We start from the raw sequence: 18889 nt of genomic DNA on the forward strand, positions 1-18889 counted from the left end.
ACATGTTTTCCGTATATCCTTCAAAAACCTAATCAGGTTGCAGACCGGCTCGCAGAAAAAGACTTTGGTCTTCCTCCGGTGAGATTTATCAAGCAGAATCTGAGATTCTGTGGACTGATGGGTTAATAAATCAGTTATAAAGGAATTAAAGGTGTGTGTGTGTGTGTGTGTGTGTGTGTGTGTGTGTGTGTGTGTGTGTGTGTGTGTGTGTGTGTGTGTGTGTGTGCCTCGCAAAAGTCACACCTCTTGAACTTTTTTTAAACATTTATTAGGCTTCAACCACAAATTTCGTGGGATTACATTTGATAAACCAACAAAAATTAAAGTGCGAAAGTACCTTAATTTCAAAAACCATTAATTTGGATGTTATGGTTTTTTTAAATGCTTGAAAATGTAGATTTTGAAAAGTATGGTATAAATGTGAGACAATACATACTAGAGAGTCATTTTGCCCCAGCGAACGATTTGGACTGGGGTTTTTTAAACCACTTTTGCACATATAGAGACAGATTTTTAATTTTTTATTTTTTTTGTCCATTCATCTTTGCAAAATAGCTCAAACTGAGTCCGATTGGTGCGTCAGTCGTTTCTGGGTCAGAACTGACTGGATTGTTCCTACAAATGAATAAGCGCTGATTTCAACTCTGACAACAAATCCAAACAAGATACATGGACATTTCTGTTTAACATTTAAAAAAAATGTAAAACAGCAACACACACACAAACAAAAACCCACAAACGGAGGGTTTGAATATTTGAATATTTATGCCAGCATTTAAATCGGAAGTATGTAAAACTCATCTCTCCTAACTTATTGTGTAACTTTTTACATTCAACAATTTATTAAAAAAAAGTCTTCCTAAAATACTCAAGTCTAAACCAAGAAACAACTCTAATCAAATTTATACCGAACAAAGTACTGAGTAATAAATATTTAACTTCATTTATATGTTTGTCTCTGGTGAAAGACTCTTTTATAACCAACCCTGACATCCTTACAATCATCCAGAGGATTTTTGTATATTTACTAATTCCTTGAATCTCTTTCTGTTGTTTTTACAAAGTGTTTTATTTCTCTTTTGTCCTCTTGGGCCAAAAAAAAAAGAAAAAAAAAAAAAGAATGAAACAAGCAGCTTATGCTTTGGGGGCCCCAAACTTGCATAACTGAGGTGATGACGAAGGACGCTCAACTTTTCCATAAAATTAATATTTACACAACACCACAGCCCCCCTGCTGGCACTGCTTTTAAATGTTTTACCATCACAATCAAAAAGGATTAGACACAACCAGATTAGTCTAGGAATATTCCATTATATACGTCTGTCTTCTGTTAATCAGATTAGATTCAATTCTTGGTATTTCTGCTATTTATTTATGAGGAATTAACTTGATTGAAAGCAATGGAATTTGCAGAAATTTAACTACCTGGTTTTATGTGACTTTGTTGCTGGATATGTTTAAAATATCACATTAAAACAGATTGTTTTTAGTCATGTTTTATAATGTTATTGTTACTGCAAAAATGCATGTAAATGATACCAGGATGCAGTTTGTCATGCAGATGCACCAAAAAGTAAAACAGGTCACCTCTAAAACAAGACTGAAGGTATGTATGTATCGCCTAAGCGCAGCAAAGTGAGAGCTTGGGAAATCAGAAGGGAGCATCTCCAAACCCATGACAGGCATTCATGTTAATTTGATCAGATGCTCCAAGACACTGATGCTGTTATGTGAACCTCAGTATGGAGTTAATAAGTTGAATAATTAGAGTCACAACTCTGGTTAACTGGAAACGGCTGATGTTTTCTCCATTCAGACCGGCGGCCTGACTGCTGAGGCCTGATGAGACGTAATCCAATAAAAACGTGGGGGGTCCGAGCGGCTCCCACCGCATGTGTGTGCATGTGCTCCCGTGATACCTGGTTGTTGTCTGAGGTGCCCTATCCAAGCTGGGAGAGTGCGGCTCTGATCTGGCGGCCGAGTCCCTGCTAAGGCCCTGTTGCGATTTTTCCTGCAGGGGACGTGAAATTCGATTAAAAACCATGACTGTCAGCCAGAGTTTTGAGATTTTCTTGGCTGTGCTGTAAAAGTCGGTGAGGAAAAAAAGCAAGAAAATTACATTAGATATTATTTACGGAGTCGCAAGTTGTGTAAACATACAAAGTTATATTTTAAGACGCCAGCAAGGTTCCTTGACTGACCCGTGTTTAAGATCTCAGATTAAGCAATCGCATCTTCTGTGTGAAAAGAAGATCAAGCTCACTTTCCTTTAGCAGGGAATCAGCCTGGCAAGAGGTCATGGAAACCTGGTTTAAGAGGACTAATGGGCAGCACAGATCACAATTAGATTTTACTTTTACTTGGCTTTGAATCGTGAAGGTTTCCATCCTTCAGTTCAGGATGTATTTTTGGTTTGCTCGCAGAAAGCCGTTTCCCAGAGTTTGTCCAATATCTAATGAAAGAGAAAGAGGCCACAGCAGCCTGTGTGTGCGTGTGTGTGTGTGTGTGTGTGTGTGTGTGTGTGTGTGTGTGTGTGTGTGTGTGTGTGTGTGTGTGTGTGTGTGTGTGTGCGTGTGTGTGGTCCAACAAGGGGAAACCCTGTTTTTAGGTCAGGGGTCAGATTTAGGACTAAGGTGTGAATTGAGTTTTGGTTAGGGTTAGGAAAAAAGGTTTAGGCTGTAGAAATGTATGGAAGTAAATGGAAAGTCCCCACAAAGATAGCCACACAAACATGTGTGTGTGTGTTTTAATTTTTGTTTTAGCTGTTCACATGCGAACATCATGACTGGAGATCAGCAAAGCCTAAACAGGTTATTGATTTAGGAAAAAATCAGAACCAGCTGACTGAGGACAGGAAACACAATTTAGGCTTTTTTGCTTGTAATGTTTGCTGACCTGAGTTTGTGAACGGCAGTAAAATCTATCAGGCATAAATCTAACTTCACTTGCTTGGTTGAAAATTATAATACATGCCTCCTTTGGACATGACATGTGGGTGTATGGTGTATTTAAAATGTATGATTAGAAATAATACACTTGACACTAGTTTAAAAGTACAAGTTATTTAGTTACATTAAGTTTCTTTGATTTGTTGTATATAAAATGTTTATTTGTTTCTAGAAGCTCTGAACTATAGCCACCAATTTGTGTGGTTTCAATTGGAAAATTTTTGTAAATTAAACAGTGAAAATATCCAGCTATATTAAAATCTGAACGTCTCTCAATTGCCTCCTTAGAGAAAACTCCCTGAAACCGGATGACTTTTGTCGCCATCTAATGGTTATAGCCTGTTTTCTCTAGAAATATTTTCTTTCTTGATTTTGAACATTTGCCTCAGTTCAACGTTTTAGGGCTGAGCAGCTAAGCGCTGCGAAGGCCTATCGTAATAGTCCTGTTTCTTCTTCTTTCTATTATGCTTCCATCAAATGAATTAGCTTTTTTGGGGGCGTTATCATATTCAAAAACTCACCAAAGTTGGCGGATCTGTCAAGTCTGTGTGAAAATTATGTATTTTAAGGTCGTCACAAAAATTGCAACAGAAACAGCCGAACAGCGCCACCTGGCAACTTTCAAAATACCGTCCACGTGGACCTTACTTCATCGTAGAGACATTAAGTTTGGTACACTTGTAGAGCTCCCCAAGATACACAGAAAATTCAATTAATGTCATCGTGCAACTCAAACAGGAAGTCGGCCATTTTGGATTGAAGTTCCAATTTTGACCCATTTTGGACATTTACAGCCTTCGCATTTGATCTAACTCCTCCTACGAGATTTCGATTGATTGGCTTCAAACTTGGTCAGTTTGTTCATACGGCATGGCCGATTAAAAGTTATCAAAACTGTGAGTTTTCCTTCATGCTGAAAGGGAGATACCTGGGGTCAAAGTTCACTTATTCACTGTTATATCTCCTACACAAAAACTCACAGAGGCACCAAACTTTCAGTGATTGATCATCATCGGGATTCCTACAATACCCAGTGATCAAATGATGACATCACGTAAGCCATGCCCCCTGAGAATAGGAAGTGTCATGCTTTACTGGGAACGGTCTCTATCTGATCCCTTTTCCCTAATCAACATTAATCTGTGTCCAGAGACAGAAGACGTGTGGGTTTGACTGGGTTTCCAACACAGATGGATTTCAATGGAACGGGTGGGTGTGGCGAAGTGACCTGTAACGCCGTTGCCATATGGTGGCTCTAAATTCCTCAGTTTTGAATCCCCTCCCCCCTGCTTCCAACAGGAAGTCACCTGTTTTTTCTGCTGAATGTCTTAATGTCTTACTTTTACACTTTGACTCATATAGGTTTCAACCTGTGCCAAGTGACACAAAATGACATGATGAACTGTCAACGCTGGCTGCTGGCTGAACCATGTGGCTGTGGCCGAATGGCGAATTAAAATCCCTTGCCGTACGGATACAGTCGTCTCTAAATCATACATGCATCATCAGATTTGCACCAAACTTTTTATGATTCACTTTTGTGAACCTCTAAAGATCCCGATATCATTCAATTGTAATTGGACTTCACTGTGCCCCCTAAGTTATTCCATCAGCTATATCTTCTTACTACATCAGCCACTGCAGCATTTGTACACACACAGCTGTGTAACCTCGCCTGGATCTCAAAATGACAAAATGATTATTAATGGTGCTTAATGCAAAAGGTGGAGCATATAATGATCACTTTTCACCACTCATACATTCTTTTGTTACTCTCCGAATATTTAACTTTTTCAGTATTACATGGCATTTCTGTTTTTTGGTCTCTTCATAGATGGAATGTCATACCACATGTTCTCTTTAGCTGTCATGTTTTTCTGCAGGAAGACTTTGTCTAAGATAATGCTACTTTCCATTACAGTCATGTTTTTTGGTATATTTTTGATCCTCATACAGAAGATGATTAACAGGTGTGTGTAATTGCTCAGTAGCAACTACCTGGCTCCCTCTGGTGGATAACTGTAGAACCTGAAGAAATCCACACAGAATCCAAACCCCAGCTTCCAACAATTATCTTCCATGGATGATAAAATTGCTCCTTTCTTTCACTGTTTCACAAAATTTATTATAGACACCAAACGCTGAACTTTACTGAGCACCAAATATGTTCTCTCATTCTTCCTGCAGACTTGAAAACTTCTTTATTGTCTTGGACTTTCAAATTAAGTCGCTAAAGGAGCTACAACTTTCATCAATATTTTTTATTATTTTACATGAAACCTAATTATAGTCCTAGCGCATGACATAGCAGATGACACTTTACATTCAGACAGGTTAAGCTAAAGGTTTATTCTTAAAGGTTATTTTTTCCTCTATGCCGTTACTACATACATGCTCAGTATTATAAAGTGTTGCAAATTCAAAAACACAATTTGGGCATGTAATCACTGATGATTCTGCTTCATTAAAGAGGAGTGTTCATTTAAAATCAATTACTGGATCCAACATACTGTTTCCTTGCACAGAAAAATGTCTTAATTACACTTACATGTACTTCACTGTTTATTTCATAACATAAATTCCAGTTCATAAACTTCATTCATTTGAAATGGAAAACATCACCATATTTGGGTTTTACCCAGCAATATTTATAAGGAGAGAGAGTCAGATGAATACTTTTTGGAGGCGCTCTCTCAGGACCAGGTGAGTGGAACAGGAGACGACAAAGACTCGCTGCTTTTGCTGTGGTTTCTAGGGGAATCCTCAAGCGGCAGCGGTGGCGGTTTTCATTCATGCTTCTCGTCTCTTTATAGGAACGACAGCTGAAGAGTGAGCTGCAGCAGCCCAGTGACTCTGCAACAAAAATCCCCTTCGAAACGCAAGCCGAGTGTGACTCAGACTCACAGAGGGTGGTGGAAATTGCTAATCATGCGGATCCAAAAAAAAAAAGATACTGTTTTTCTTTGGAAATAACTATATCACGCTGCCTCCCACACACCCACTAAAACCTTGCTCTAGTTTTCAGCTTTTTGTTTTCTCGCAGCTCTCCTGGACAGAGTTTGTGTTTCATTAAACCAGAAGCCTTTTCCACAGAAACCTCAATGTCAGAAGAACAAATCTCTCTTATGTCTTATCACGTCTGAACATGTAAGTCACACCCTTTGTGGAGATAGCATATCTAAAACACTTCCTGTTTTCTATTCTTACACTGCAAAAACATAAAACCAACATCAGTGATATTTTAACTTATAATATGAGACAAATATCTTGTCTCACTGGCAGACTACTTCACTTACAGCTAGTACTTTTTCACTTTCTTAAAGCAAGCTCCTATTGCTTGGTGAAAGGTCACTCATAGAAACTAGACCAAAAACACTTTGTAAGATTTTGCTTCTAGAGTCCAGGAACTGGCTCTGTTTTAACCTGTCAGAAAAAAGGAACAGAAATTGATTTTCTAGAAAAGTTCACGCACTTTCAGCCGATCAGAGGAATGCGGAGGATCAACACCAGTTTCTCCTCCTGATAAAATCCTCGAGAGGCCGGTCTTCACTTTACTCTGTTTCCATGTGATGCAACAGGAATGCAGAAAGTTTGGTTCTAAGGCGCATCAGTGATGAGGGTTAACATTTACCTGAAGTCATCTGGAGCTGCCCGAGCCGTCGCCACGCTCGCTGGACCTCGCACCTGTCTCTATATGATCGGGATTAATTAGGAGGTCGCAAAGAAACGAGCTGCGAGGCCTCTACAGAAAAATCACACCAGCACAAGTAAGGGATGAAAAAATTCTGCCATTATAGTGATTTCTTCTAATATAGAAATGATTTTAAAGGCCTCTAAACAGGCCTGTACTGGAGTCCTTCTTAGGAATAAAATAAGAGAAAATTGTTTTTTGTTCATCACTTGAGTTTCACTGTAAATAATTCAATTCAAAGTTTGAGAGGTTCTATCAGACAAGCTCGGTTATTTTTTAGTCTGTCCTTTTTTTCTGTACTGGAACTTGTTTGGTGAATTTTGAGAAATGTCCTGCTGGATCAAGAATGTTCATCTAAGATGACCTGATTACTGGAGATGCAGAGGATATCGGCCTTACGAAGCCAATGAGAAAAAGGGCCTGTCTTAGTGAGGCCGCATGCTGGGAGCCTTCACACGTTCAAAAACAGCCAATGGATGCTCCTTTCAACCAACATGAAGGGATAAAAATAAAGTTATTTATGTTTTTTAGTGCAGGTGATAGCTTCAGTATTTTTTGGCTAAGAGTAGGAAGAAAAAAGCTTTGCATGTTGATAAAACACCATAGGAAGGCATATTTGCAATTTGCTGTTACCCACTCGGGGAGAAAGAAATTAAGAAAAATAGTCCAAAATTTAGCTTTTTTTATGTGCCTCCATACAAAACTTTGTGTGGAAGAAAACTAACGCTGCACATCACTCTGATCCCTCCATCCCTTCAGTGAAACACGGTGGTGGCAGCTGGTCTATCACATTTTAATGTTTCCAGAAAATGTATTAAAGTAGCTGATGGTAATGTGATAGAATGTGGAAACAATCGAGGATTTTTGAATACTTTCCTGCAAAAACTGCAATCAGCAGTAGCAGATGTAGGAAGTTCATTAAGTTCACCTGCAATCTGTTTAGTCCACTTAAATGCCTTTACTTATAATTTCTCTAGAATTGAACCCACATCTACCCTAAACCTAAAACTGTGAAAAGTTCATGTTTGTACTTTAATTTCCTCTCTAAGGGCAGGCAGTATTTTTTATTTTTTTTATTTTTATTTTTTTATTGCTAAATATCTTGTAATCTTCTCATTAAAGATTAAAGTCACGTACTTGAGAGCCTTTTAGAGAACTAAATGAAAATGAAGAAACATGTATTTCAAAATGTAATTTTCTGACAGCAAAGTTTTACTTTCAGAACTGCTCTCTTCAGCTCCCTGTAGTATTGGATTTCCCCCCAGAACTGTGAGTTAATGTTGTAGCATGTTGTCAAGTTAAAATAGCAGATGGTACACTTGTGAGTGCATTTACTATCTCCACCCAACTGGCACACACATCACAGAGAATCAAGCGCACCTATCCTTTTCACTCAGGCCCATCTGAAGTCTATAAGATAACTTGGCACACCTGTGCTCACAATGATCTCTTCAGACAAAGAGCCTCACCTTCAAACTTTCACAAAGACACCACTGGTAGGAACTGGACATTATGCACAGTTTATATCATTTAATCTGCATTCAGAAGATCAAATTAGCCTTGGTGATTCGATGGGTTTTATGTGTTTGGAATGTAGTTTGTTCATTCACTGTTAACTTAAAAGTAGATTATTAACATTACCTGGAAAACTAGTTAATTAGTTTGTTGTGATCTATAATTGATTTTTTTTTCCATTTGTTTTTTCATTTGGGAAGCAAGCTTTTTCAAGTTTGGGCAGAAGCTGAGGTGGTTTAAAGGGAGCAAAAAACTTGACACATGTAAATCTTTCAGCTCACACGTACCACTCCTATCAGCATGGCCTGTGTCAAAAACGGAGAAAAATGCTTTAAGAACCTACTTCCTGTTTTGTTAGCAGCTTTTGATGGAGTGGGACATTTATCGGCTAAAAGAGGGTTTTAGTTCTTCTAGCAGGGCCAAAGTTACAAACCAAAGAAATTAGCTAAAATTTGAACATTTTCAGAATTTGTCACAATCCAACCACAATGTTTTTCATGTTACAATTTTTAAATAAAATCGGAGAAGTTTGGTGAGCCTTTAATCTGATACCCTAAAATAAAATTACCCAGAGAAGGAGCCATCAGTCAACAGAAGTAATATTTAAACACTCCACTCATTTAGTCACTTTGGAAGACTTGCAATAAAATAGATAAATTAAACTCATAAGATGTCTTAACTGAAGTTTTTTATAAAGTTGTGGGGGACACAATAAACATGCAAAAGAAGGTCAAATGAAACTGTCAGATGTAACTGTTGTTGCTCCATATTTAATGTTACACACTGGAGAAGTAGATTCCCACACTGAAACACGGTGGTGGCAGTATCTTGTTAGGTCAGGTCAAGTTTGGTGGGTAGATGGATGAAGTCCTGCAGAACTTGATGATGCACTGAGGAAATGAGTAAACCTTTGATTCAGCCTTTATGCAGCAGGACCACACCTAAAGTTACATGACGCCAACCACAACCAAAATAGTGTTGAGTGAGTGAGTGAGGGAGGACTGAACCCAAATACAAGCCACTCTTTTCAGATTTGAATATCGTTTTATGAAATGTATACATTTTCTTTCATTTCGCATGATATGTCAATGAAACATGTTTAAGTTTGTGGCTGCAATATGGCAGAAATGGACGTGTTTAGATGGGGTTTGGAAGGTTTTCTTAGCCTCTGTAGGAAGCACAGCTGTGCTTAATGTGTTGCTGTTAAATGAATGGATCTAACCTCCTTCCTGTTGTTTCTTTTAGACATGAGAGACCGACTGGGACACCTGCAGGAGGCCCAGACTGATCCTGAAGGTTTCAGCGCTGTGGACCTGAACGGCCGCTCAGAACGCGAAGACTCCAACCCGGATCTGGATGGGATCCTACAGCAGGCCCAGCGGATCCGTCTGGAGATCCAGCAGATCCAGAACGACATTGGCGAGCTAAAGGAAGTGAACTTCCAGACGTTAAACAAGACTTCATTTCCCGATGTCACGAAGCGAGACTCCAACACAATCGGGATGGACATCAAGCGCAGAGGGGAAGCCGTGTTGCAGCAGCTGCACGGGATGAACGACCTCCGGGGTCAGCTGGAGGACCAGCGGGGCTCCTCTGACCCCGCGGCCCGCATTGCTCGGACCCAGTACCACTACCTGAGCGCCGCGCTGCGGGAGGTCATATTCGGCTACAACGAGGCCGAGATGAGCCACAGCGAGGCCTGCAAGCGCCACATCCAGCGGCAGATGGAGGTGGTGGGGAGGGAGGTCAGCGAGACGGAGCTGGAGGAGATGATGGAGGGAGAGGAGCCGCGCGTGTTCAGCATCCAGGTGGGGGGCCAGACCGCCCGCTCGGCCCTGGTGAGCATCGAGAGCAGACACCGGGAGCTGCAGGAGCTGGAGAGGAGGATCGAGGGGATCCAGGAGCTCTTCTTGGACGTGGCCATGCTGGTGGAGGAGCAGGGGGCCGGGATGGAGAGCATCGAGAGGAACGTCCAGAGAGCCGAGGTGACCGTCCAGGAGGGCACGTTCCAGCTGGACAGGGCCCTCGCTTCGGACAAAAACAACCCCTTCAAGAAGATGTTTTGTGGCTGTTTTCCGTGTTACAAAAAAATGCCTTGATTTGTGATGAGGAAATAACAGATCTGGTTATGACGGTGCTTATTTTACACACACGGAAAAGATAAGCAGCAAATCCAAAAACCTACATGACAGGAAGTATAAGAACAAACTGCTGTGTCAGACACCAATAAGCTACTGAAAACCTATTTCCACAATGCATGCATAAGTAAGACGTTTTACCAACTTCTTCAAAATTCATGGTTTTAAAACTATTTTGGACAGTCTGGATGCTACTGTCTAGGGTTTGTAAACTTCTCATTTAAAGTGAATAAAATTTTGTGCTACTATATTCATCTATTTAAGCAAATATATGAAGCAAGAGAAGCAGTTGTCATTCAGAAACCAGATGGTTGTCGAAGAAATGAAGATGCTTTGCTGTAAAATTTGCATATACATCTCTGAAAAGAAGAAAGCTAAAGGTCTTGTGAAGGAGCTGATTGAAGCTGATAGTATTCAAATCAACTCAATTAAATAAAAAAAAATGCTTAGTTTATCCCAAATGAAAATGAAATATTGTAACTCATATCATCCAAGTATCTTTAAATGGTAGTGACCACTGTTACATTTGCAAACCTGCTCGGTAGGAATGGGACAAAATCAAAAAGGTAAATCTAATAAGTACTGAAGGAATGTAAGCCTCTGAATGTAAAGAAATTTTTATTACTGAAAGACAAAGAAGCGCTTTCTGTAAATTCTCAGAATCTGTGGAGGAAATATTTCTACTTGTTTTTATGTGGAACGCTTTGTTCTAATTGAGCCAACATTAATTTTGTGCTGCTTTAAATTTCCATGCCTTTGACACTAATATTTTTATGTAAAGATATGAAGTATGTTGCAATGAAAAGCATTCTGTGACCAGCTTAGTAGGTTAATTAAAAAAAAAAGATATGAAACAATCGGCTTTAATTCCTGTTTCTGCTTAACCCTGTTTAGCATTGCATTTAAATATCTTATTGATCAGCTGACAAATGCACACATAAAATGATGCATGAAATTCTAATGAATGTAAAACAAATTTTATTTTATTTCAAATGTGTATTTAATCTTATGAGCCACATTTGTGTTAACCTTGCCTCTGATCCCTGTTTGGCCGGTTGACTCTTATGAAATATAAGTGATTATGACCCATACAGAACCAAACCAACTCTGAGTGACTTCCTGATTATTTACTGGGGTCACGTAAGCACATTTCCTTCTAGCAACTGATTAGAGATCGTTTCCTTTTAGTCCTCAATTTGTAGAAAACTTCTCCAGCTGATGCCTCGTTGGTATGGAAAACATGATCCAGTATCGGAGACGGCTCCTTTCTGGAACAAACAACTGAAACTACAACGATGGTGAAAGGTCGAAGAGACTGATGTTTTGTATCTTTCACATCGTAAACATGCTACGATGGCATTTGCCAGTCTGTGCCTCCTTTCCACACCATTCCATTTAATTAACAAACCATTTAGCATTCATGCACATATTCTAAGTATGTCTAATGTAGTTAAGTATTTTCATTAATTACGGGGATGGAAAAAAAAACTATAAAAGTTTAAAAATCTTACAAATCACTTATTTCAGCTTCATTTTTTTAACATTTATTAATCCTAGTTGCACTGGTGTAGCCTGTGTATTATTGGGTTGTCTCCAGCTTCCTCCCAAAGTCCAACTACACGACTCCCAGGTGTATCTCTGTGTTGCCCTGTGATTGGCTGGTGACCTGTCCAGGTTATTTCTCCCTCCGCCTCTCACCCAATGGCCGCTGGAGATTGGCACAGGCCTTGACAAGACTAGCGGGTATCGAAAATGGGTGGATGGATTTAAAAAAAAATAAAATAAAACGTTTTGACGTTTGTTTAATATCTTTCTGTTAATAACCGTAACATGTCACAGTGTGTGGGGCTGCACCTTCTGAATGACTGCTGGATCTTCTTCCTGTACCCAGCGGCGGTGATGAAGCACTCAAGGCGTGATCTTCCGCGTTGGCTCACGGCGCTGCAGTGTTGTCAGACGCCCTCAACTCTGTTCACTGCACGCATGTTGAAATATTCACATTTGGAACCGAGTCAAAAAGAGGAAATGAGTCTTTCATCGCTCGCTCCTTGTGCTTCTGTGAGTTTAATTTCGTAGTACCGCTGAAGGGTGACGCTTCAAGGTATGTGCAATCTTTTAAACTATATTTTCTGTAATGTTGCATCTATAAGTTCACTGAGTGGTGGGGTGAGTCAGGTTGTCTCTGTCAGTTTTTCTCCATCAGTCTGACCAAACAAAAACAAAAAAACGCGTTCTGGTTAACGTTTTGACTGTAAAATACAAGTTTTAATCGCTCATTTATCAGTAAATGTTAATAGCGGATTCTCTGTACAAGCCTGAGTCTGAGACGAGCGGCTAAGTATATCTGCGCATCATCACATCCGAGGAAGTAGCTCACGGGTTTCCTTCCTAGAAACCTGAATAAGAACATCGGAAGTTTTTTATAGGAGTTTTCTAAAAATAGTTTGTTCAGAATAGCCTCAAAATGTTACAGAAGTTTCTGAAAAATCTAGGTCAGTTTATCTTAAAATTTCTTGGTTATAGTTGAAACTGGGCGTATTAATGCTAGATATATATGTTGACGAATCACAAGGTTCTGTTTAAAACTATGAAATGATGCAGGATATGAAAACTAATGGAGCTGTAGCAGCGTCTCCAAAGTTTAGGTCAACTAGTGATGCTGGCACCTTTATTACAGCCTACTGAGTAAATAGAATAACTAGTACACTAAACCAGTAGCTAAGCTTCTGATACCTACTTTTTATGGGTCACAAGGTGACAAGTTAAGGAATATTTGATTTTTAAAGAAAACCAATTTATGGATTTATATTAAAATATTTAGCCATGATTTAATTATGCAAATAATCACCAAAGGCAAGAAGTTAAAGTCAAGACATATCTTGAAAAACATTTGATGAAATTAATTTAAAGTACAGTCCATAAAAACATACCAACGTCACCCTTCTCTTGTGTGCTCAATAAATGTTGGGTGTTGTTACATTCCAATGAAGTAGCTAATGTTTCTAAAAATATATATAATTTCTTGAAACTTGCTGCACATTTATGCACTTAATTAAAGTCTAAATACCTTCAATATCCCACATTTAACAGACTAGCATCCAGATTCCTTCTATACAAGTTGGACTTTAGCACTAGCGCTATCGCTAAGCTACCTATGGTGGGGTGCAATCCTAATTTTTCCCCCCACCACTGCAACTTTCCGGCCCACAATTCTTAATGACAAATCTCAACTTTTGCTGTTGTCATGTTCATTCATAACAAAACCGTATCATATCAACATTGAACATGTCAGCATTTCTGTTCACTGCTGTAGACAAACGGTAATAGCTAGCTTATGGTTAGCTCAGTTAAGCTCCTCAGTTAATCCTTAATTAAAAAAAAATTGTTACTAAAGAAAAGTGTTGTTAGAATGTTACTTTTATTGGATGGTACATTTACAGTAATTAGTTGAAATGTAAATAGATTTAATATCTAATAGTTAACACGCTCCAAAATTTGTTTTTAGAGTGTAATCTTTATAGAATGCGATGTAACTTTGAACTGCTTTGTGTCTGCAGTTCAAATAAACTTGATTAATTGATTGAGTTGGTCTTTTTTTTTTAATCTTCAGCTGGTTTTCCTGCATTTCCAATCCACTTTTGGTTGACTGCAACTTAGTCTCACCAGAAGTGAATTTCTTTCTCAAGTCAAACGATTCTATTTAGTTTACCAGAATCTTCTTGAAGTTTTCAAGTAACCTTCCCGCCTACCTCACAACAAGTTCTCTTTTCTCGTTGTTCTTATACACAAATTTATCTTCACTCTTCCTGTTTTCAGCTATTTCATAATTATGAAACTAAAAAGGCAGATGGCTGAAACTGTTGCTAAGGCTATTGGTACCTTTTATTTACTCTATCTGCCCAAAAATGAAAGCCTAACCTTTCTACTGTTTTGAGAGTGAAACTCTGCTGCCTGCAGCTGTTGAAACGGTGACTGCATGCCACTTTACTGACCTATTTTTAACAATTGTGGCCCAGTTTGTGTTTAGGAAGGCTTTGATGCAGATCAGATAATTCACAAGAGAAGAAAAAACAAAAAAACTGCTTCTGTTTCCCTTTTCTGGTAGACATTCGATCAACAGATCTATGGTATTACAGTAGCTTCTGTTTTACAATGTAAAATGTTATTTCCCTAAAGAGGTTGACTAAGCTTCTTGCTCACTCCTGCAGGCAAAATGAAAGACCGACTGTGCGAGCTGCAGACCTTCCCCTCTGCCCCCACAGAGGAGGAGAGGGGCCCCAACGAGGACGAGGAGCTGCTGGAGCAGCACGCTGTCGTCTTCCAGGGCGAGGACGTGATGGACAGCATCTACAAAGACGCCCAGATGATGAGGAAGGAGATGCTGCTTCTCAAGTTGGACGTGAAGCGCATGGGGAAGCAGAACACACGCTTCCTCACGTCGGTGAGGAGGTTTAGCAGCATTAAGCGGGACGCCAACGCGCTCGGTAGGGACATCAAGGCACGGGGGGAGGCCATCTACGCCCGGCTGGAGAAGATGGGGAAGCTGAGCAAGGAGCTGGAGGAAGAGCATGGCCCCACGTCGGCCGTGGCTCGCATGGTGCGCTCGCAGTATGTGTCCCTGACCAGCGCCTTCCATGAAGCCATATCCGAGTTCAACGAGGCCGAAATGATCCAGAGGGAGAACTGCAAAAACCGCATCCAGAGGCAAGCGGAGATCATGGGCAAGGAGGTGAGCAGGGAGCAGATAGACGAGATGATCGAGACGGGGAAGTGCAACATCTTCGTGGATAATCTCCTCCAGGAGGGCAGGACTGCTAGGTCGGCTCTGAACGAGATAGAGAACAGGCACAAGGAGCTGCTGGAGCTGGAGAGCCGCATCAAGGACATCCACGAACTCTTTTTTCAGCTGGCGCTGCTGGTGGAGGAGCAGGGCTCCATGCTGGACAACATAGAGGCCAACGTTGGCGCGACTCAGGACTACGTCGCCAAGGCTACGGTTGAGATCAAGAAGGCTGTGAAGTACAAGAAAAACAATCCGTGCAAGAAGCTTTTCTGCTGCTGCTTCCCTTGCTGCAAATGAGACTTGTTTAGCAAAACGATTCCTTTATCCATATCTACAGAGCTGACCCCAGGCATGAGCACAATCTTCAAATTTGTGTCTACTTTTAAGTGAGTTTTAAGATTACGGGGCCTTAAATCAGCTGCTGCCCCAGGATCCTGTAGAATCTTGGGCCGGCCATGTGTCTGTGTCTATTTAATTTAAAGTGTTGCACTGCAGCCCAACATCAGTACTTTGACATCACAGTTCTTTTTGTTTTTTTACAGTGTTAAGAAGAAGGAAGAGTCACTTCAAACCACACACTCATGCAAAACTGAGAGTGTAATTTGGATGTTACATTTCCTGATTGTTACTTTGATTATATTTTAAGCAGCTCCCTCTGACCTCCTGTAAAGACATAAATCTAAAGTACAATACCTTTTAACTTTGTGTTTAGGCTCTCAGCTTTGTCATTTTTGCAGTGTAAAATATTTAAATGTGATTTTTTTTAAAGTGAGATTAAATGCCTTCGAGTGGTTTGGACGGCGCAAGCATGAAACTGGAAATAACAGCGGTTCTGGTTCCTGCTGCAGCTGCTGTTGTTCAGCAGGTCTTTAGAAATACATTAAGGCCTCTAATTAAGGGAAGATATGTTTACATGCTTTACGAAACTATAGCCTGGCCAACCTAATTCACCTACAGGCCTTTTGTTGTCTTTCTCGACTGAGAGCTCCTGCAGTTTCAGATGAAATGGTATTATCTTAAGTCAACAGTACACAACAGAAGCCAGTCACGTAATACGTCAGCTTTTCTCGTGACCTGAATCTATCTATGTGTTTGCTAAGGCTGAGGAACAACAATAGAATGGAGAGCAGATCAGAAGGCTCTCGGTTCGTGCAGCGGGCCTTCTGGCCGCGCGACAGCAAGGTGAAAATGTGCGACACGCCATCTCCCACAGGAGGTGCCAGTTGTCAGCTGGTAACATGAAGGTGAGTCAGATGGCCGTGGTTGTCGTGGGCGTTTTCAAACTGCAACGTCGCCACTCAATGTTGAAATGAGTCTGCAATGATTGCACTTCCTCCATCAGCAGCATCGCTGTGGTTTACATGGCTGAGGCAGGGGGGGCTTACAGGCAGTGTGACCAGCTCTGTCAGAGGCGTTGCACCAAGACTTTACAAAGTTGCCCGTCGTCCGCACACGACTGCTCACGTTTGTTTTGTTGTGGTTAGCTGCAGACCCCAGCCTGGCAGAGAAGGTTTAGGTGTAGGAGATTAGAGTCGATGGGCTAAATCCTTGTGGGTTTGCAACCCCCAGGTTTGATGGGAAGTGTGGCTGTTTGAGAGTTATGTGTGGGCTTATTGCCTGTACATGTAGGAGGGTGGGAAACTCAAGAAAAAATTCCTTTAAAATATTTACATATGATGAATAAGGGCTTTTCATCCAGGCTTCAAAGTTAAGGACAACATTTACATTAGTAATCTTGGAACATCATTAAGTCACTTGTCAATTTTAACCTTATTTAACTATTTTTATAATGCTGTCCGGTCTTAACACACAGACAAAACAGTATCGAAACTACAAGACACAAGGACTCATTAAACATTGTTGTGTGAATTTGGTGCCATCTAGCTGTAAGCAGGGTTTCTGCAGGTTTCACCAATTCAAATACATTTTAAGTCCATTATCAACGAAATTTAATGGACATTTTTGTACATGGCAAAAATGTACAAAATAACACTCCATATTTTATATAGTTGTAGTTCCAAGCTTTCTTGCACAGAATGCACAGCATCGTATGGGTTGGCAACAGAAGCAAATCAGTAGCAAAGACTGTCGTCCAGCAACTGGCAATAAAATGACGCTTTTATCTAGACGCACAACGCTAGCTAGCTAGCAAGGGTATGCTAACAGCTAGTTAGCAGTAGCCTCAAGTCACAGAACGTCATAAAAATACCCGTATGCGACGCAAACGTTTGCCTGGCAGAAAAATCCCATGGTAAAAATATACGAGATGAAATAGTCCTTGAAATGTGCTCCTGTATGTTGGTCTGTCAAATAAAATAACAGAATTTAGTGGTTCTGTTACAAGGATTATGAATACGTTTCCGAGAAACTAACCTTAACAAATCCATAAAAAAATTAGACCCTTTTACCAAAACAGGACAAGAAAGGAAATGGATCATATTTTAAACTATTAGTATAAATTTCTAGAAATTTTTTTTAGTGTGAACAGCAAACACCGAGTGCTTATTTGGTTAAAACTGATTGAGCTCTTACTTTAGACCAGGAAATTTAAAATAAAAAAAGTTCTGTGTAAACATGGCAGTTTTCAGTTAAGAATGGTGTTAAACCTGCATACACATCAATAAATACAAATAAATGCATAAATACTGGCAGATCTCTTTATTACCTACAAACAAACTGACATAATTTGGTGCGAGAAAAACAAAACACAGGAGTGAAAATAAAAGTTAAAATACTGTCAACACACTGCAGACACAAAAAATGGCTACATTTAGAAAATCAGCAGATTAATTTTTTTTTCTCTTGCCTTCTTCCTGGGATCATGAACTTATGGACCGATGAATGACCAGTTCCCTTACTATACAAACATCTGTTTAAATTTGAACACTGGGCACATGTGATGAAGTATAGCTTAAGTACCTGGTGGTTCAAGTCAAAAGAAAAGTGAAAAAAGTAATCCAGATGCCTAAAAATATTTGTAGAAAAAAAAAATATATATATCAATCTGCAGCTGAACTGATTAATACATGTTTCAAACTCACATGCAGAGTGACAGCAAAATATCAAGCAAAAACAAACCGGTCACCTGTAGGAGTTTACAGTACATGCATTCATGTGCAAACCAATAATTCACATCTACACCTAACTGAGGCAGGTTTCTTAAAAAAAAAAAAAGCTTAAAGTACCAAAATAAAAGTGTAATAGCACAAGTGGATAAAAAAATAAAGCTTTGAGTTTACAGCAACCTCTAAAAAATATATATATACATAAAGAGGAGGGGGAAAAAAAGATGAAAACTGGCAGCTAAAACCTAAAGTAGCTGACATTTTCTGCTACCTTTTATTAAAAAAAACGATTCAAGCATTTTCTTTCAAACAGAAACAAAACACACGGTGTTTCAAAACGTGTTTTTATGCTAACGAAACAAACCTCAATATCTGAAAAACAACCTGTTTTAATACATCAGCAATCAGAAAAAACACCCATAAAATCTTAGATTTCTCTGTTGCTGCACTACAACCTGTGCTCGTCATACTGTGCGCTGTGATCGTCGTCTCACAACCAACATCACAACAAAAACATCCTAAAACCCTGAGACGCCATCCATTTTTACCCACCTGGCAGGTAATGGCAAAAACATTCAACACATCAAAATCAAAGATGAAAAAAGTAGTGATGTTCAAAATCATTGGTTAAGCTTCCTAAAACCTGGCCAGCAGGGTTTTATGTCACTTATGTTTTCACCAAGTACATTCATATTCATCTCAATGCTCCATTTAGATTTTTGGAGCAAAGAACCCACAAAAAAATAAT

General features: G+C 39.7%; 2 protein-coding genes across 3 annotated transcripts; both read left to right on the forward strand.

Annotated features, from left to right (window-relative positions):
- Positions 1-6593: 6593 nt before the first annotated feature.
- On the forward strand, positions 6594-11150 carry LOC106956575 (syntaxin-11-like). 2 transcript variants are annotated; one of them, XM_015047494.1, is made up of 2 exons: positions 6594-6716; positions 9401-11150. In XM_015047494.1, the coding sequence occupies exon 2, from the start codon at positions 9403-9405 to the stop codon at positions 10252-10254; it is 852 nt and encodes a 283-aa protein (XP_014902980.1). In that variant the 5' UTR covers positions 6594-6716; positions 9401-9402; the 3' UTR covers positions 10255-11150. The 2 variants fall into 2 exon arrangements, with proteins under 2 accessions (XP_014902980.1, XP_014902979.1); XM_015047493.1 differs by lacking the exon at positions 6594-6716 and adding an exon at positions 8032-8136.
- An 856-nt stretch (positions 11151-12006) lies between these two features.
- On the forward strand, positions 12007-18885 carry stx11a (syntaxin 11a). Its single transcript, XM_015047508.1, has 2 exons — positions 12007-12394; positions 14502-18885. Exon 2 carries the CDS (start codon positions 14507-14509, stop codon positions 15371-15373), a length of 867 nt encoding a protein of 288 aa, XP_014902994.1. The 5' UTR covers positions 12007-12394; positions 14502-14506; the 3' UTR covers positions 15374-18885.
- The last annotated feature ends 4 nt before the right edge of the window (positions 18886-18889 follow it).

Source organism: Poecilia latipinna, unplaced genomic scaffold (assembly GCF_001443285.1).
Source record: "Poecilia latipinna isolate Pla-1442-1.1 unplaced genomic scaffold, P_latipinna-1.0 Scaffold830, whole genome shotgun sequence".
NCBI lineage: Eukaryota > Metazoa > Chordata > Actinopteri > Cyprinodontiformes > Poeciliidae > Poecilia > Poecilia latipinna.